Source organism: Typopeltis vanoorti, chromosome 9 (genome assembly GCF_054136105.1).
Source record: "Typopeltis vanoorti isolate ZY-2024b chromosome 9, IOZ_Tvanoo_1.0, whole genome shotgun sequence".
Lineage (NCBI taxonomy): Eukaryota > Metazoa > Arthropoda > Arachnida > Uropygi > Thelyphonidae > Typopeltis > Typopeltis vanoorti.
In genome coordinates this window covers 123,000,395-123,021,598 of record NC_143557.1, presented here as the reverse complement: position 1 = coordinate 123,021,598, position 21,204 = coordinate 123,000,395, and the positions used below count along the sequence as shown (strand labels likewise).

The 21,204-nt window shown below is 35.4% G+C and overlaps 1 protein-coding gene across 3 annotated transcripts in view; it reads left to right on the top strand.

Moving 5' to 3' along the window:
• Positions 1-21,204, top strand: part of LOC150103493 (leukocyte receptor cluster member 1 homolog) — an 82,759-nt gene that overhangs the window by 55,858 nt on the left and 5,697 nt on the right. For 2 of the 3 annotated variants that reach the window (XM_090397832.1, XM_090397829.1), the window contains exons 6-7: positions 7,600-7,753; positions 10,867-11,210. In XM_090397832.1, the coding sequence (XP_090253958.1) occupies positions 7,600-7,753; positions 10,867-11,157 (445 nt within the window). In that variant the 3' untranslated portion in view covers positions 11,158-11,210. The remainder of the gene's footprint in view (positions 1-7,599; positions 7,754-10,866; positions 11,211-21,204) is intronic. The other variant, XM_090397833.1, reaches the window with a different exon arrangement.

Sequence of the window (21,204 nt, the reverse complement as noted above, 5' to 3'; positions counted from 1 at the left end):
AGCTCCTGCAATGATAGGTAAAGCAGAAAGTTTGTGTTGTTTCACAAATTCATCAAATGCCAAAAAATGTCTTCTCCCCTAGTCCTTCCCAATAAAATAAATCAAAAATCAGCTAACGCCTTTTTATTCCTGTATATATAGGGAGTAGGCGGGGCCATTTTTAGCCCTAACTAACTTTTGGAGACTGAGTGGGCCGTTCAATCTCCACTGGTACCCCATCAGAGATAGCTTGCCCAAGGCTATCACTAATTAAGTGGTACACAGTGAAGAGTGATGGCTCAACAAGTGCCGCCATCTCGTGGTCCCTAACCCTAACATTCGTATTTAATGTCTGAAATAATGTGGGTTCTACGGTCGATTTTCTTGAGTTTCCAGGAGAATAACTCGCTTGCCTGTGCCAGAGATCGACTAATTCGGGAACTGGTCGAAAAAAGGCTTAGAAAAATTTCCTCTAGTCGACGATTAGACTCGAAATCAAGTCTTCCTTCATGTGGCCAAGCGCTGTGGTGTGCGAACGCCACATCCACTGAGCTACACAGGCTCTCCTTCCCAATAATGGTATAATTTTCAAAAGTTCTTCTTTACTTGAATAATCTTGAAATACCATGCGAATAAATACCATTAACCGAGCAATATCAGTGAAGTCATTTGATTCATCAAATTGTAATGAAAATGCAACACACTGGTGAATGTCTGACTTTAACCTGGCCTGGAAACTTTTCTCCGGCAATTGGAACTCTTCCTTTTGGCAATTTGAAACCTTGTTTGTGGCCTAGAAGTAGTCTCTCTCTCTCTCTCTCTCTCTCTCTCTAGCAACGTCTTGAACCGAGAAGCACCTTTCTGGAAGTGGTGAACTCCTCTCTCAAGCAACATGGATCTGGTCAATCTCTCTGACGGCGACTATGGACTGGGCAGCCTCCTCTCTGACAGCAATTCTGGAACCGGGACACCTTCTGCTTGCTTCAGTACCTTTTTATTAGGCCTCCTCTGAGACCTTGCATGAAGTTTGGCAACCCCCAAAGAATCGGTATGAGTCTTTCATCTTAAGTTTCAAGTTCGGCATGCCTTTTGTTCTCCTCCGCTTTCTTTTGATTGTAAGTTGCCGGCCATCGGAAAGTTGTTTGAACTCTTTCTGACTGACTTCGGAGATGTTTACACTTAGAGCCTGCAAGCCTTTCTCATACATTCAAGTTTCAATAACAATCTTTCTAATGCCGCCATGTACAGCTTCGGCGACAAAAACATCGCCTTTGTTTTTAACACACTAACATATTCTTATTAAAGCAGTATATTCAGTTAGCTTCGAAAGAGTTATTTACAAAAACATCTAATACAAACTATACCGAGACAAACAAAGTTTATTTTTTTACAATATTCACATGGGACTTATCCTAAGTAAAAAATCGATATAATGTGCTGTGGAATATTTAATATTTAAGCTACAATTGAGTTTTTACACTTTGCTTATAATCTTATTCACTCGGCTCGCTGTTTGACTTCCACTGATCCAAATTAATTAATTTACCTGGACTTATAAGAAAATTACTGATTTGACAATTTTAACGAAAAATAAATAAAACAATAGCAGTACACTTAAAGTGAATTAAAAATAATACAAAATAATGATAAATAAAATATTATGTTTTCAGTTTTAATGAAATTTGTAAGTAAGGAGGAATACACAAGAGATCGACCAAAAATCACTATGCAATTGACTGGTCGATCGCGATCAATGGTTGAACACCCCTGGCCTAGAAGAACGTAAAAAAAATACATCTACCACTACAACCATGGTCATTCAGGTGTAGCAGACCATGCCTTGGATACTTTACACAGAATCAGATGGAAGAAAACCACCATGCTCCATCCCAACAAATAAGAACTTGAAATTCTCTTTTTAGAATCTGCAGCGAACTTAAAAGACCATCCTAATCTTAATAAATATGAGTGCATTAAACTTTCCAAAATTTGGGAAACTTTAATTCTTAGGCCTCCTGCCCAACTTCTTAGGCTAGCCAACAGCATTCATAGAGGATACCCCTCATCCCCTCATAGGACTCTAGTTTTTATTTATTCTACCTCATTTCTTTCAGTTACCGATTCTTGTGTGTGTTATTACAACTTTAACATTGTATTCTTGATGTCTCTGTGACTCAGACGAAATATTGAAATCGATTAAACCCGTTGCTCAGTTATTTCTCTTTATGCTGTAAATTATTCCATTAAAATGCAACACGAATTACACTAAATTAGTTGTATACAAGACAGTGTTCAAACCTATTTTAACTTATGGATCTGAGAACTGCATTAGAAATAAAACACTTGATCAAAGACTGGAGGCCAAAGATATGAGAGCTCTGAGAAAGATTAGGGGGGGGATGAATAGATGGCATCAATAACAGTATCATATTAAAAATTAGGATATCAGGAAATAACTTACCATTGTTAGCATTCATGAATGCGTTGGCAGAGCTAATCTCCAGTGGTTTGGTCACTAAAAAAGAATAGGAGAAGAAAGATTAGCAAAAGAAGTAATCTTTGCCTTGTTGGCAGGAAAAAGATCCAGAGGAAGACCAAGATGTAGATGGATTGATACAGTAAAAAGTGCCCTAGAAAACAGAAATATATCTGATAATGTTGGAGTCTTGACAGATACCAAATTAATTTGGAGGAAAATTGTTTATCCAAAGTTAGTAATGATGTAATTGTGTCCATGTAATACTATCATAATAATCTGTACATCCCTCCCCTGCTCTTGAGGGTACCTATTGGGAATTGGATGATGATGATGTCATGTCTGTCATGTAAGGCACTTCTTACTGTATCAATCCACCTAGATCTTTATCATGCTGTATTTGAATTCCAGTTGAATTTTTATGCTATCCTTGATACGATTCCAGATATTTTCAATATTTTTATTCTCTTCCAGCATATTTTTCAGTTTCTGTTTTAATTCACACTCATGTTTTCTTCTCTCTTCAGTTTTAACTAGTTTGTTAATATTTAATCTAAGTTGATTTGCATGTGCTGAAAAATATTTACTGTTTATTTTCATGTTCAGCTTCTCTGAAGCGCTGGATATTGTGAATGCAATTTATGTGTGTTGTACTGATTATGATATGGTCTATTTGATTGAATGTGTGTCCTTTCAGTAGATTTCCATGTTTTTTTGCGAATATTCTTCATCATAAACATAGTGCAGCTTATTATTAAATTTCTGAATGTGGTCAGATTAATTAATCTTTCTCTATTAATATTTGTCTCTTCATTTTCCAATAAGTTTTCTATATATTTCTTCTTTTCCAATTTTTGCATTGAAATTTCCTAATAAAATGATTATATCCTGTTATGGAATTTTTTTGAGAATTAGTTTCAGTTTTTCATAGAATTTATCTTTTATATCCTCCTTCAGCTTCTGTAGGTGCATGTACATTAATAAAGGTTATCTTGAACCATTTTGCTTGTACTCTTAGTTTGCTTATTAAAAGTTTCAAATTCGATTGGCACTGGCCACAGAGTTGTTTCCACCGTAAAGTAGCAAAAGGTTCTCGTTCTTCAAATTACTTCCTCCTATCCATCGTGTTTCTTGTATTGCTACTATATCCATTTCATAATTATTTAATTCATGTATGATTTCTTGAAATGCTCAACTCTGTAGAAGCTTTTCACATTTCAAGAACCTATTCAGAAACTGTTATTCCAAGGCTTGAGTCAATATCCATTTAAGTCCATCCAGCGAAGATTACTTGGTACATGTTTTGTGACTAGCAGATTTTTTACTAGATGGAGTTGTTAGTCCCATGCTCAACCTTCAACCTGGACAATCAGAGTGACTCTTCCTCTGACCCCTCACCTATGACTTGTCCAGCTTGGAAGTTCTTGCTGGTAGCATTGCTGCTGCTGCTGGTATAGCTCATGGAATCATTGGAATGTGCAAGCTCCCCTTACTTCCAGGTGAAGACAACAGTCTGTGAAAATCCAAATTTTAAATAATCTTAATCTTTCTTATGGATTTTTTCACTTTTTGTAGTTAACTTTTTTTTTTTATGTAACTTAAAGATGGCTGACATTCATTTAATGAAAGTAACGTGTTCTTTCTTACAGTTACTATAATTGTTTTCATATCTTTCACTCTTTTTGTTGTGCCTTTCGAACATCCTGTTTTTAAACATTGATCCATATTAGAGGACTTAAGAACAAAAGATAGATATCAATTAAATGTTTTAATGTTGATTATTATTAGACTGCACTTTAAGATTTGTTACTAACCAATAATACAACTGCTAAAATAGTAAGAATATTATCTGATGAGATTTTTTGTTTTTTGGTGCTGTTTTTGTGAAAGTTTTTTTTTTTTCTGATTTGCGGTATTAAACTACAGTAAAATCCCGAAGTTACGCGGTAGGTGGGACCAACAAAAAGCGTAAGTCGAATTCGCATAACTCGGGATATAATTTTGCATGTAATTTATATATACAAACACACAAAATATTAGTTAATTGGGACCAAAGGTTTACAAAACACCTATATTTTTTAAGAAATATAATCATAATTGTAGTTTTTCGTACATAAAAAAAAGAAAGTTATTTCGATGTCGATGGTTTCATAAAATCTATTAGATTCGTCTGACGGCATGTCTTTTTCTTGTCACGCAAAATTTCTTCATAGCAAGCCAATGATTTTTTTATTCCTTGTCTTGTGGCTACAATTCGTTCCTCATTAGAATCTATGTTGTCCAAAATCTGTAAACCTTTCTTAATTAAGCTGAGACCTTCTGTTAATTTTATAATTGTCATATGCTTTTCTGGTAGAACTGGATCTGAGATTTCGGTCTCTTCAGTAGCGCTTTGCTCACGCATCTCTATGAGCTCGTCGATTACAAGCTACTTGTTATGTGAGTCTAACAGCTCGCTGACATCTTCACTGTTGACTTCTAAATCTAATTGCCTTGCAAGGTTGACAACTTCTTCTATTGCCTCAGCAACTTGATCAGTTTTTGCCAACATTTTTGTTTCACATTTAAAAAATGGACAAAGTTTTTTCCAGACACCATTCAAGGATTTTTGGGAAATTTCACCCCAAGAATCTCCGATAATCCTTACTGTATCTAAACCATTAAACTGTTTCCAAAACTCTTTAACAGACAGTTGCTCATTTTGCCTCATAGCTTCATTCAGACTTGCAAACAAACGCCGTGTGTAGTATGCTTTGAATGTTTTGATAACTCCTTGGTCCATCGGTTGAAGTAAGCTGGTTGTATTTGGAGGCTAGAAAACAACTTTTACATTGGATCAAAATCAATTAAAGTTGCAGGAGGGTGACCAGGTGCATTATCAATAATGAGCATAACTTTAAACAGAATTTTTTTTAAACTGGCAATAACGTTCAACTTCAGGTATGAAGTGGTGACCAAACCAGTCTTCAAAAATAGAAGCTGTCACCCAAGCTTTAGAATTTGACTTCCAAATCACTACCAAGCCAGCTTTAGATTTATTTTTTAGAGCTCTTGGATTTTCGGAGCAATAAATTAAGAGAGGTTTTAACTTGCAATCACCAGCTGCATTTCCATCAAGCATTACTGTCAACCGTCTTTGGAAGCCTTAAAGCCACGAAACGTTTTTTCTTTACGTGCGATGAAAGTTCTCTTAGGCATCTTTTTCCAGAACAAGCCGGTCTCGTCTACATTAAATATGGTTTGACTGCTATAGCTACCTTCCTCGATGATAGCCTTAAGTTTCTCAGGAAAAGAAGACGTAGCCTCTTTATCAGCGCTTGCCGCCTCTCCAATCTCCGCAACGCTGTGCCAGTTACAGCGATTTTTAAATCGGTTGAACCAACCATTACTGGCCACGAAATTTTCTTCTTTGGCCACTTCTCCAGCTTCTACTTTTAGCCTCTCAAAAATCAGCTTGGCTTGACTACATATTGTCATTTGATCAACTGGACAATTTTTTACTCTCACTTGATTATGACGCCATAATTTAAGCATAGTTTCCATCTCACCAATAATCACATGACGTTTACAAATTATGCTTGAATTCAATGATTGGGCATTTTCCAGAGCAGCAAGAATTCTTTATCTTTTATGATTGTTTTTACTGTGGATTCCTGTAGATCGAATTTCTTTGCTAGCTCACAAATTTTCATTCCGCCTTCAAAATCCTTAATAATGTTGAGTTTTGTTTCCAAAGTCAATGTTTTTCTTTTCTTGCTAGCTGTAGAAGAATCAGACTTGCTTCTTTTGGACGACATTATTATTTTTTGTGATAAAATTTTTATCAAGAACATAACATTAAACAATCGCAAGGTTTGTAGACTATAAAAATCGTGTATGAATGGAGACTGATGAAACATGTCAGTGCTTGTTCACAGCATGTGCGACACTGGCAAATGCGGATGCCGGAAAGATAAGACTAGTGGTGAAGCGGGATGGGAATACGTACATATAAGAAACTGCGGAACTCCGGATTCACGTAAGTCGGGGTATTGCTGTATTTATTTAAGATTTCTTTTTTAGTTTGCAAGGAAGTTAAAACTACTGTGGTAAAAATGAAGTGTAGGAGAAAGACTCATGAAATTTTCTCCTACATAGAAAGTGAACACAGTTCATGCATGCATGAACAATGCTCTCCCCCATAATACCATCTGTATACTGTTATACTTGGTCTTCTTCTTCTCTTGGCCTACATTTAACTACTAGGGATTTAAAAGAATGATCTGGCAGAGTAAGTGGTAGCACAATTATTTGCTGACTGGTTGGGATGCCTCCTGATACATTACTGTCAGGTTTGGTCTGTGTACTATTTAGCATTTGAACTTTAGTGCATCCTCAAATGGAGGAGTAGATTCTGGGTCTCTTACAGTGTGTTTGTTGTTCCCTTGAAAGGTGTCACATGCACTACATGTAAGAAGAGAAAGGGAAAACAGAAATTCAAGATTACTCTGGAGACTAAATCAGCAGCAAATAGCCTCTTGTCTCTAATAAGTAAAGCACTGGTTTTTCACTGGGCAATGAAAGTCATTCATTATCTAGAGGTCTAGTTGGTATTTCTTCCAACTGAAGAAATATTTACACTAGCAGTATTCAATGGGTTTGGTGGAAATTCATTTGTGATAAAAGTGAGGCTATATATTGCAAATCTAATTTCAGCCCTTCTGAGGGCTGAAATTAGGCTCTGCATTGGGCAGTTTATTGGAATTGGTGTAGTTAACTGTTATATATTGTATTTGTTGTATTCTTCAGGATCTGCTGGATAATTTGCTGCAGCTGTGGGTGTGATTTATTTTTGCAGCAAATATACTGGCAAACAATCATATCCATAGTTGCAGAAGAATTGCCATGGTGCATTCCATTAAAATAGCCTTGAGGATCTGCTGAATTCATCAGACATCCATGTCTTACAACATCCAGTTGCTGTCTGTATATTCAGATGAATTGATCTGTGCTTCCTGTGGCTTTCTATAGTCATGATCATACCTTAGAATTGTTACTATGTGTCATTACCATGTTTAATATGTGCTTATTATGCTAGTAGTAAAGTGTCTTAATACTTCTAGAATATTGTGTACTTTGTTTATAGATTATTTTTTGTTATATAGTGATGATGACACCCTTCCAGATAGCAAACGCAAGGCACTTCTTGATCCTTTAAAAAAGATGCAAGAATATTTGAAGCTCAAAGCTGGAAAAGGAATGAAAACTGCAAAATCACATAAAATCGAACATTCAGAAAGGCATAAACACACTTCCAAAGTAAGATGAATTTAATATTAATTTATTTCATTTGAAACATTTACTGCTTGTCATAAAAGTTTTATAACTTGTGTTAAATCATACACAGTCAACTCTCATTATGCTGAAACCATGGAAATCACAGCAATGGTTTGTTATAGTGAATGATTTGCTTTGGTGAATTTCTTTTATCATCATCATCAAATTCCTGCCATGTACCTTCAAGGGGTGTACAGGATATGATAGTACTACATGAAAAAAATTACATCATTACTAACTTCCTATCTACAATTTTCCTCCAAATCAGTCTGTTACTTGTCAAGACTCCAACATTATCAGATCTTATATTTCTATCGTCTAAGGCACTTTGTACCATATCAATCCACCTATATCTTGGTCTTCCTCTGGGTCGTTTTGCTGCCAACCTGGCAGAAATACTTGTTTTGCTAATCTTTCTTCACACATTCTGTTTAAGTGACCATATCACCTGAGATATGGTCACTTAAACAAGGATCAGTGCTTTGTCCACTGTTATTCAATCTCTACATTAATTGGGAAGGATTTGACAAGCGACATACAGCTATCTGCTGATGATGCAAAGATAGATAGGGTAATTGGGAATACTGCTGATATGCAGTACTTGCAGAATGATTTGAATAGGCTGGAATTGTGGGCATGGGAAAATGGATGTCAGTTCAATGGTAATAAATGTAAAGTCATTCACTTTGGCATGATTAGATATCCAATGTCATATTACGAGGGTAGTCTGAAGTTCTTGACCTAACAATGAAAAAACGAATTTATAATTTCGAAATTATTTATATTTTTCAACATTATCTCCCTTAAGACTAATACATTTATTTCAGTGATTCTTCAGCACCATTATCCCATCCTTGTAGTGGTAATCAGGAAGATCTACAAAATACCCCTATAATCTGCAATTGCCTCTTGATTCAAAGAAAAACGCTGACCAGCAAGGAAGAGTTTTAGTTTTGGGAAGAGACAGAAGTCAGAGGAAGCCAAATCTTGGGAATAGGGTGGATGTTCCAACAATTCACAGTGCAGATCCCTTAATTTTCCCATCACCTTAGTGGGCAGGTGCATTGTCCTGATGAAAGATGAGTTTCTTATGCTGGAAACCAGTTCTTTTCTCATGAATTTTTTTGTCCAGTCTAGTTAAAAGATCAGAATAATATTCCTCTCAGTTATTGTTTTACCCTTTTCAAGATAATTAATAAACAAAATGCCTTTAGCATCCCAAAACACCGATGCCATGACCTCTCCTGCTAATGGAACCAACTTTCTCTTCTTTGGCGCTGAACAACTGGCTTCTGTCCACTGTTTTAACTGCTGTTTGGATTCTGGTGTGTAATGGTGAATCTAACTCCCATCCATAGTAATAAATTAACGCACAAAATCAGTTTTATTCTTGTTAAAACGCTCCAAGCACTGTTCAGAGATTTTCATGCGAGTGCATTTTTGATCTGCTGTGAGCAAGTGCAGCACCCATCTTGCACAAAGCTTTTTCATTTGCAATTCTTCATGCAAAATATATCCTACATGTTCTTTTGAAATGCCCATAGTCTCAGCAATTTCACACACTTTGACTCTCCATTCATCCAATACCATATCGCTCACTTGATCAATGATTTCTGGTGTTGTTACACTTTCTGTACGTCCTTCATGTGGATCATCTTCAGAGCTGGTACGGCCACGTTTGAATTCGGCATCCCATTTCTTAATTGTCGAAAACAAAGGAGAAGAATGCCCATAAACTTTTATGAACTTCAAATCAATTTCTTTTGGCGTTAAGCCTTCTTTTACAAAGAATTTTATAACCGTACAATACTCAATTTTATCCATTTCAAGGGATACAGACAACACTTTTGCTTCAGACAGCTGTATAAAACAAACTACTTGATAGAATGCCTTGCAATTTCACATGGATGCTTATGACAGATGTACCAACTTAGAAAAAGAAATCTTGCCGATAGTGGTGCCATCTATGGTCGAAGCCAAGAACTTTTCAGACCACTCTCGTATATTGGTGGGATTATGCTTGAAGAAACTGATGAGGTTAGCAATCTTGGAGTGTTAGTAGATAGGAAGTTGAAGTTCAGGAGCCATGTAGCAAAGATTGCAAATACAACTCAAAAGATAATTGCAATGCTGAAACGAACGTTCATATCATTTTGCCTCTTTACCAGGCCTTGATAAGAGACCTCACTTGGACTATTGTGCACAGGTCTGGTTTCCGTTGTGATTCTGATATAGTGGAGAGAGTAAAATTATACCAGAATTGTGGAATACTGATTATAAAGGCAGATTGAGAATTTGTAGACTGCAGACACTAGCAAATAGGAGAAAGAGGGGTGATATGATCGAGACTTGCAAACTTCTGAAACGGCCATACGGGATTTTGGTTGATGGAATTTTTCTATTTATGGAGGGTGGGAAAAGGATAAGAGGGCCTTTTTGGAAGCTGAGAATGAATGAATGCCACTAAGGGGGGGCTAGATTTTTCTCTAATAGGGTGGTGCATGATTGGAATGGATTGCCATTGGATGTTGTGGGTGCAAGCAGTGGGAAATGAATTCAAGAATAAGTACGATAGCTGGAGTGTGTGTGTGATATGTGGTCTCCCTGACTTTCTGGAGGTCTCTTTTAATAATAATATAGACCTTCCTATTTGAAAAGAAATAAGAATTCTGAAGTAAATAAGAGAAAAGAACTAACTTCAAGAAACAGAAATACAGTGGTATTTCAATTATCCATTCCAATCATGAATTCTAGAGATCTCATTTAATCATAATATAGGCCTTCTTACTTGAAAAGAAATAAGAATTCTGAAATAAATAAGAGAAAAGCACTAACTTCAAGAAACAGAAATACAGTGGTATTTCAATTATCCAACCATCAAACTCTTGATTACTTGGTCATTGAATTAACACCACATCACCAGTTTTAAGACTATTATCTAACATTATGCATTTGGTTGACCATATTGTGTCCTCAGGTAACTTCAGATAATTTCCTAAGTGATTAGCTAATTAAGAGATCACTGTACAAATTTAAATATTTAAATTTAAAAATTTAATAAGTTGATTTAGTAATTGGATTTTTTAAATTTTTAGGTCAAAAAGAGAAATAAAAAAGATAACAAGACTAATTATACAAGTTCAAAACCAAGTAAAACTATTGAACAGCTTAGAGCTGAAAGGCTCGAAAGGGAAAAAGAAGAGAGAGAACGTACAAAACAGCTATTAGCTAGAGTTCGAGGAGAAGCAACTTTAAAAGAAATGGGCATGATTCCTACAGATGAAAGATATCAGAGTTACAATTCTCAGTTCAATCCACACCTTGCCAGACAGCCTAAATCATATCAGCAGATAAATCGAACTGGACTTCAGGATGAGAAATATTAGATGCAATATGTTGTAATGTTATATTAATTTCCTGTAATCCAGTGTAATTTCAGGTAACAATAATGTGGATTTTATAAACATGTTTCTTTATTTGCTTCAACTGTTAAAATATTTAAAAAAACTTAAGTTAACCTGATGAAGACATTAAAAGAAATATCCAAATTAATAGATTATTGGATATTATTCTGTTTGGATTGTTCCCAGAAAAATTTGGGGTTGATTTGACCTCCTTCCACAATTTTAAGCAAAAAAGTATATTCATGGGTCCACTGGCTAAACAGATATATAGATAGGGTATTTTGTTTGTAAAACTAGCTTCATCTTCATCATTCCATAGCCAACAAAGGACCATGCAGTAGATATTAGGAAATGTTATCTTCCACTCAGTCCTTGATTGACACTTTGCTTTCAGCTCTGTAAGCAAAACATTGGTCCAGCTTTTTATATTGTCTATCCAGTTTATTCTAAGTCTGCCTCTTTCGAGTTCCTGGAATAAGTCCTTCAAGAACTTGCATTGGTATGCCATTTGATCTACTAATATGACCAAGCCAAATAAGTTGTTTTCTTCAAATCTTAGTTATGATGTTATCTCTTGGATTGGGAAAAGAATTGATTATTTTTCTTACTTCAAAATTTGTGATCAGTGTATGGTATCTTTAGGAGTCATCTATACTACATCATCAAATTCCTGCCATGTACCCTCAAGGGGTGTACAGGATATGATAGTACTACATGAAAAAAATACATCATTACTAACTTCCTATCTACAATTTTCCTCCAAATCAGTCTGTTACTTGTCAAGACTCCAACATTATCAGATCTTATATTTCTATTGTCCAAGGCACTTTGTACCGTATCAATCCACCTATATCTTGGTCTTCCTCTGGGTTGTTTTGCTGCCAACCTGGCAGAGAACACTTGTTTTGCTAATATTTCTCTGCCCATTCTGTTTAAGTGACCATACCACCTGAGATTAGCTCTGCTAATGCATTCCTGGATGCTGACAATGTCAAGTTTTTTCCTAATATTCTCATTTTTAATATGATATTGCCATTGATGCCATCTGTTCATGCCTATAATCTTTCTCAGGACTCTCATATCTGCGGACTCTAGTCTTTGGTCAAGTGTTTTACTTCTGACCCAGCTCTAAGATCCATAAGTTAAAACAGGTTTGAACACTGTCTTGTATATATACAGCTAATTTAGTGTTCCAACTAATTTCTCTCTTATTGCATATGAATTTATTCATTTGACTTCCCACCATACCAGCTTTGCTGATTCTGTTGTCTATTTCTATATTTAATTTACCATCTTCAGTAAAAATCGTGCCTAAGTAGCTGAAATGTTTTACTTGTTCCACAGGTTCTCCATTCACAACACAGTTGACATTTTCAATGATTCTGCCTATTTTCATTGTCTTTGTCTTTTTATTGCTGACCTTCATACCATATCTATTACAACAGTTATTCAACTTAGTCAGAGAATCTTGCAGACTTGTAGCAGATTTATTTAGAAGAATAACATCATCCGCATAAAGCAAAGAGCTGACATTAACATCTCCAATTTTGATATCATGTTTAATACCACTTTCCTTCATAATGTGATCCATATAGACAATGAATAACAGAGGGGACAATGTACATCCTTGTCTCACACCAGATTTAACATTAAACCATCTTCCTGTACGTCCTTCAATTCTAACTGCTGACTTACAACTCAAAGACAAAGTATTGTTTGATATTTTGCCCCATTGACACCATATAACTGTAACGTATTGAATAGCTTCTCTCTTGGCACCTTGTCATATGCCTTTTCCAAATCGACAAAAGTTAAATACAGATCTTGGTTATATTCCCATGCTTTCTCGACTATTTGTCGTAAAGTGAACATCTGATCCTGACAGCCTCTATTTGGTCTGAATCCAGTGTGTTCTTCCACAATTCTTGTCAATCGTTTCTCAAGTATACTTGCATAAATCTTGCCAGGAACATTCAGTAGGGAAATACCTCTGTAATTCTCACATTCAGTTTTATTTCCCTTTTTATATATGAGTACTATGAGAGCTCTACTCCAATCACCAGGAATTCGTCCCTCTTTCCAGGCTTTCTGAACTATGCAGTGCAGCTACTGCAAGACTTTTATGCCACTATACTTCAGCATTTCTGGTTGAATATCATCTACTCCTGCTGCCTTTCCACATTTTAAGCCCTTTGATGGCTTTTTCTACTTCAAGTATAGATATGTATTCAGGACTGCATGCCTGGTAAGTGTTTTTTACCACTGTGCTGTCTTCACTGCTTGTTTCATTTAGCAGTTTTTCAAAGTAATTACTCCATACTTCAAGGATATCGTTTTCTTCCATTTTCATGTCACCTTTATCATCTCTAACTCCTTTTACAGCACTCTTTCCTCCATTCCTAAGCTTCTTCAACAACCTCCAGAATATTTTGCCGCCTTCTTGATATTTATTTTCTATATTCTTGCCAAAGACCTCCCATGATTTTTGTTTAGCTAGTTTTACACAGTGTTTAGCATTCTTGCATTTGTCTCTGGATTCTCTAAGAGCACAAGCTGACTTATTTGCTTCTGCCAGGAAATTTTGATATGCTTTCTTCTTTTCTTCACTGCCTCTTTAACTTCCTGTGTCCACCAGGGAGTTCTGATTTTTCTATCCTTGCAGACAACTTCACCACATGCCTCTCTAGCTGAATCAACCAGGGCTTACTTCATGGCTTGCCACTGAATCTCCAAGGTTTGATTCCTGTTCTCAAACTCTTTCATTTTTTCTTCAATGATCTTTTTGTATTTTAGTCTACAGTTCACATCTTAGAGCTGCTCAACTTTTATTCACTTCAAAACATTCTTACATGTTATTCTTTTCAATATGAAATTCAATTTTATCCTGCTCAAGACTAAATAGTGATCACTTCCAATTTCAAATCCTCTGTACACTCTGGTGTCTTGCACCAGGGAGAAAACATCACTATCAACAATAACATAGTCAATGAGACTTTTCTTATTCCTTGCCTCTTCTCTCCATGTGAATTTGTGCACATTTTTATGTTTGAACATGGTGTTAGTAATAACCAGTCCATGTCCTGAGCAGAAATCCAACAGGTATTTGCCATTATTATTAGCTTTGCTCTTTTCTCCAAATTTTCCCAAAATATTTTTGTATGTCTCACAATCATTTCCTACTCTGCTATTTAGATCCCCAACAAGGACCAATGTTTCATTGTGTCAGTTGCTTTTTCTAAAGCCTCAAAAATTTCCTCCACTTCTACCTTAGTAGAACCTTCTGTGGGACCATAGGCACAAATAAGTCTCATTGTCCAGTTCCCCATTCTCATATTTGCCCACATTACTCTACTTGAGACTGACTGCCATTCAAGAAGATTAGCCTTGTATTTTCTGTTGAATACTATGGCTACTCCTTCTTTTCCTTGATTGTCGTTGCCTGAATATAACATTTTGTATTTATTGCTCAGAAAGATCTCACCAGTTTTTGTCTTTTTTGTTTCAGTCACCCCTATTATGTCGATCTGGTACTTATCTAATTCCTCAGCTAGCTCCATTTCTTTGCCATTCAGGCTTCTTATGTTGATAGTACCGATCTTTAACTCTGGTGATGTTGAGTTGGGGTGTGCTTTCAGATTTGTTCCATTAGCTGACTATTCGCTTTTTGCCCTGTTCACTGGCAAAAACAACAGGGGCCTTGTTTAACCGGACAACACCCCGGCATGAAATTTTGTCATGTTGTACCATCATTTTTTATTTTGGTTTAACCAATAAGAATACAATTAGGTCAGCTAAATACCAAATTGCCAGCCCATCCTCGTTCGTTCAGTATCCAGGTAGATACCCAACAGGGTGCACCACGAGAAGGTGAGGATTGGACATTAGGTCAGTAGCCCTGGTCGGTTCTCTGCATTCCTTTAAAGGCTATGTGGAGGTCTCCTCTCAGTTATACAGCTTTGACCCTTACTACCTCATTTCAAATTCACCCTCTTTTTTTCTTTATTTAGGAAGGTCCAAATTTCACTTCTGTATAAAAGTACTGAATTAACTAGCATGTTCATAAGGTGTAATCTGTTGGTAGTTATAAGCTTGTTATCTGTCCATAGTGGTTTTAGTTTTTGGAGTGCTGTTGCTTTGCAATTTTTATTCTAATATCCTGTCTTGATCTGCCATCTTTATTAAAGATTTTAATATATCATTGTATGTATATGTCTAGATCATCCCAGAAGAAATGGAGAATTTTTTGAGTCATTAAAACAGACAGCTGACATAAAGAAAATCGTCCTGTTGGAGACTTGAATAGCAGAGTAGGAAATGAATCTCATCAGGCACATAGGGAAATTTGGAGAAAAGGGTAAAGCTAATAATAATTGTAAGTATTTACTGGACTTCTGCTCAGGACATGGACTAGTCATTAATAACACCATGTTTCTACATAAAAATGTGTACAAGATCATATGGATAGAAGAAATAAGAAAAGCCTCATTGACTACGTCATTGTTCGTAATGATATCATAAGGCTGGTTCAGGTTCTTATACTAAGCAGGATAAAAATGGATATCACATTGAAAAGACCAGTATGTAAGAAAGAAAGTTTTAAAAAGAATTAAAGTTGAGCAGCTGTTACAGGTAAATTGTAGACTCAACTATGCAAACAATACTGAAGAAAATTTGCAGTGGTTTGAAAACAAGAACCAAATCTTGGAGTCTCATTGGCAAACTCTGAAGAAGACATTGATTGATTCAGCTAGGGAAGTATGTGGTGAATTCTCTGCAAGAATAGAAAAATAAGAATACCATGGTAGACACAAGAAGTTAGAGAAGCAGTCTGGAAAAGCAGAAAGCATATACTAAAGTTTATTAGCAAATAAGTCAGCAGATACCCTAAAAGATTATAGAGGAAAAACATAAGAGAGCTAAGCTATGTGTAAAAGTAGCTAAACAAAAGTCATGGGAAGACTGGTAAGAGTATGGAAAATAAATATCAGGAAGGTGACAAAATGTTCTGGAGGCTATTGAAGAAGTTTTTGGAGATTGGAATGGAGATTGTACTGTAAAATGAATCAAAGATGATAAAGGTAACATGAACACTGAAGATAAGGATATCCTAGATGTCTGGAGTAATTACTTTGAAAGACTGTTAAATGAACCAAGCAATGACAGAACTGTACTAGAAATTTTTCCAGAGGAGTACATATCAGTACTTGAGGCAGAAAAAGGCATCAAAAACTTGAAATGTGGAAAGGCAGCTGGAGTAGATGACATTCGACCAGAAATGCTTAAGTATGGAGGTATAAAAGTTGAAACTTTTTTCACTTGGTTATGCTATAAATTAAAGATGCCATGAAATTAAAATCTTGGTTTAATCCTTTATCCAAGTGTAAGCAAACAAAGTTTGCACATGAAGTAACTTCATATACATAGACTAATGACTTCACATGAATTGCCTTAGTATTCCATAATGCAATGCACATATCTTTACAGACATGTATAATGCTATGCATTATGGGAAGGGCAGTCACTACCCAGACTGGTTTTGACCTTTATTTGAGGTCTCATCAGTGGGAGCCACACCCAGAAATGATACTAAGGTTGAAGTAATGCAGGAGTCAAATTTCAGGCAAATGATGTAAAGTTGTGATATGATTGCTGTTCCTTCTCTATGTACTCCATCTTTTCTTCCTGAATAAGATATTCTTGCATTTTTAGATCTTAATATATCCCTTGTCTGTCCAGTGGGTCTCTGACATACCCCCTATACTCCACTTAAATTTTGGTAATTCTTCTAACGTTAATTTTTCCAGTTTTAAATAATCTTCCAACAATTAATTTTAGAAGATTATTTAAAACTGGAAAAAAAAATCTTCTAATGTTAGAAGATTTTTTTTTTTTTTCCAGTTTTAAATAATATGCTGCAATTGACTTCATACAATATGCTGCAATTGGCTTGCCACTCCTCTGCTGCAAAGTCCATTAAGGATAGGGCCAGAACCTGGGAAGAGAAGGCAGACTCCCACTGCAAGAAAAAAAAAGATAAGAATAAGAAAATATCACCTCTAGCCCTTGAGTACTCTAATAGCATTGGGAAAATGAGTAAGAAAAGGGAAGAGAGATGAGAATGAAAGAGAGATGAGAATGAAAGAGTAGAGACAGGGCCTACAGGCAACATATCAGAAGCATATTGTATGAAGTAATACCAAGTCAAGCATTTGGTACCTCTGGTTTGCTACTCCCACGCTCGCTAGCAAGCCCCTGAGGAAATAGCTTTCCCCAAAGTTATTTCAAATTTTTGTTTTAACTATAAACAAAACAATGAAGAGATCTTCTTTAGGTTTATATATTCTGATAATTATTCCCTTTTATCTTTTTCCATTTCTTAACTTTCTTCTCTTTCATCTAAAAACAGTATTCCATTAGCTCTCCTCTAAAAGCAACATTCCATTGGAATATCAGCACATTCTAACATTTCAATGCTATTGATAATGAGTTGCACTGATTCCTGAAAGTATGTGCATATGCACACTTGCTATAAATATGCTAGTTAAGCTAATGGAGTTATATTTATATATGTAAGACAAATAATGTAAAAATGAATTCTGAGGAATTAAAAGAAAAGAAGTTTCATTGTACTGTTTCCAGTCTGTTCAAGTATGAAAAGTTCTTAATATCTGCTGAAATGAAATAAGTATTGTTCTTGAACTTGAAAACTTAATTCTGTTTTAGAGCTCTGTGGTTAAATAACAACAATAAATTGCAGTTAAGCATTAAAAAAAAATATTTTAACACAACCGAACATTTTTATAGAAGCAAAAACAAATGAATTTATTCATTATGTGATGTTTAAACATTCATAAGACTATTTGCATATAATAGCATTAGCAGTATTATATTACTGTAAATGCAGAAAGGAAATAAAGAGGATTACTGTAATAGATTATTGATTTATCATTTTCAGTTTATCTGATTTAAAATAGTTTAATTTTGAATGTAAGTTAATTATGAAAACGTGTATCTGAATGATAATCATCAGATACTCAACCTAATTGTGCTTCCTGTCTCTCAGGAATCAGACCCTGTGCTGACAAATATTTGTGCTTAAATAACTTAAAGAATCAATTCTTGAAGTTCGGCAGATTCCTGCTTGGCATGCCCACATAGGCACAGGTTCTCAAGCAGTGGATTACAATTAAATGAGCAGCAAACTTCATAAGAATTGTTGTCAAAAAGACTTGAATAAATTAATATATATATATATATACCATCTTATCAAAAGTCATGGAACATCGTGTAGAAAGTTATAAAAATGATTGACCTGTTGTCCTGCTTTTGGCAGGGCAGGTCATTAATTATAGAAGACTTTCTGCTAAAGTGAAGTATAGTACTTCACTCCTCCTTTAAAGCATTTTGCAAGTTCCAGTAATGAAGAGAGCCATCTTGGTCATGGAATTCTGCATTCCAGTTCATTCCATAACCGTTTTGTTTAAGATGGGCTACTAAAATATTCTAATGTTAGGCTCTTTGTGCAATTTATTTATAATCATTATTCTGGGGCATGGAGTGTTAGCATGTCATGAGGTGTTTCCAAAAAATAAGGTAACATATTTTTTTCCTCAAGGATGTTTAATAATAGGAAGTTTGAAATTATACATCAACAAGTTGATGAAATTATACATCAAAAAATAAGTAGACATGCACTACTCTACAAAGTCTGTAAATTTACCAATGCACTTGTCTCAACAATAGGTTAGTTTATCAACACCAGTACTGAAGAAGTCTGTGCCCACTCCAAGTAACCAACATCGCACTGTCTGATGAACTCCCTCTGTAGTGAAATGCCTTCTGGAAAGGTGTTTTTTGAGGGGGACTAAACAAATGAGATAAACCAAGGGGTCCGGCAGGGATATCCCCTCTCAGCAACTCTTTTTAATATCTACTTAAATGAAATAATAAAATGGAATAAAAATTTACATCAGGGAATTAAACTTTCTCCTACAGTTAACTTAAACACTCTCCTCTTTGCCGACGACCAAATAATAATTACAAATTCTGAAGATAACTTACAGAAAGCTATTTTAGATCTAAATGAGATATCCAAAAATTATGGTATGATAATATCAACAGAAAAATCAAAAACTATGGCCTTTAAAGGACAAGATCCAGCAAGAACTAAAATAGTAATAGATAACAAGATCTTAGAACAGCTGAATTCATTTAACTACCTAGGATGTATGATCACATATGAAAATGAAAAAGATATAAACGTAAAAATTGCAAAATATTTAAAAATAACAGGTGTAATTAACTCTATATTTAAACCAAACCTAGTTCAAAAACAAACCAGACTAAAAGTATACAATACATTAGCCCTACCAGTCTTAATGTATGGAAGCAAAATCTGGACAATAAAACAAAAAGACAAACAAAGATTAACAACAGCAGAAATGAAGTTTATGAGAAAAACTGCAAAAGTATATCCTATAAAGAAACAAAGATATGAAAGAATTAAACCAAGAACAAGTAATAGAAAAAATTAAAAAATATAAACATAAATGGATGGAACATGTTCAAAGAATGAAAACAGAAAGATTACCAAAACAAGCCTTAAAGTACAAGCCATTAGGAAAAAGAAAACTAGGACGTCCTCTTAAACATTATCAGATCTTATATTTCTATTTCTATCGTCTAAGGCACTTTGTACCGTATCAATCCACCTATATCTTGGTCTTCCTCTGGGTTGTTTTCCTGCCAACCTGGCAGAGAACACTTGTTTTGCTAATCTTTCCTCGCCCGTTCTGTTTAAGTGACCATACCACCTGAGATTAGCTCTGCTAACGCATTCCTGGATGCTGACAATGTCAAGTTTTTTCCTAATATTCTCATTTTTAATATGATATTGCCATTGATGCCATCTGTTCATGCCTATAATCTTTCTCAGGACTCTCATATCTGCGGTAGTTTTTGGTCAAGTGTTTTATTTCTGACCCAGCACTCAGATCCATAAGTTAAAACTGGTTTGAACACTGTCTTGTATATATATAGCTAATTTAGTGTTTTCACTAATTTCTCTCTTATTCCATATGAATTTATTCAATTGACTTCTTACCATACCAGCTTTGTTGATTCTGTTGTCTATTTCCATATTTAATTTACCTTCTTAGCTTTTAGTAGAGCTCTCCATTAATTGTTCCTCCCTTGCAAGAAGTCCACACACAATGTTGTGGGATCACCTTGGCGATCCCACAACACTGTGTATGGCCATAACTTTTTTGACAGTGGAAACAGTTTTGAATTTTTTGCACACAGAAGATTGTGGATGTTTCCAGGTCATGGAGTCTTGTTTGCTCTTTGAGGGTTAAGTGATCAACCCACGTTTTGTCTCCTGTGACTAGGTGAATGAGAAAATCCTCACCTTTATGACTTTATCACAACAGATTCTCCAGACACATCCCCATGTGTGTTGCCTTATGCAACTTTGACATTTGTCAGAGTACCCATCAGGAGCGCACCTTTCAAAAGCCAAGGACATAATGAACAATTTTGTAAACAGTAGACTTACTCAAGTTCACCCCTTTTGCAATTTTGCTTGTCTCTCTTGACTTATTTTTCACGGTATTACAACACCACAAACACTTTTATCAACAAGGATGTTTTATTAACGCTAATATTTCGCTGATTTTCAACTCAGCATCATCAAAGCACTCACTCTCTCACTCACTGTCGCGTTTACATGTGTGTTGTGCTCTGATGATGCTGAGTTGAAAATCAGCGAAATATTAGCGTTAATAAAACATCCTTGTTGATAAAAGTGTTTGTGGTGTTGTTAATACCGTGAAAAATAAGTCATGAATAACCATCAACACCTAAGCTTATCTGTTAGATTTGCTTGTCTCTGAATGTTGTCTTCTGTCTTGCTTGATGAAGGTAACTCAATGTGTTACTTTACTTTTCGGAAACCCTCTCGTATAAGGTGTAAGGGCACTTTTACCATAAAATTGCTACAATGAAAATAATGCAGCACATTAATATATG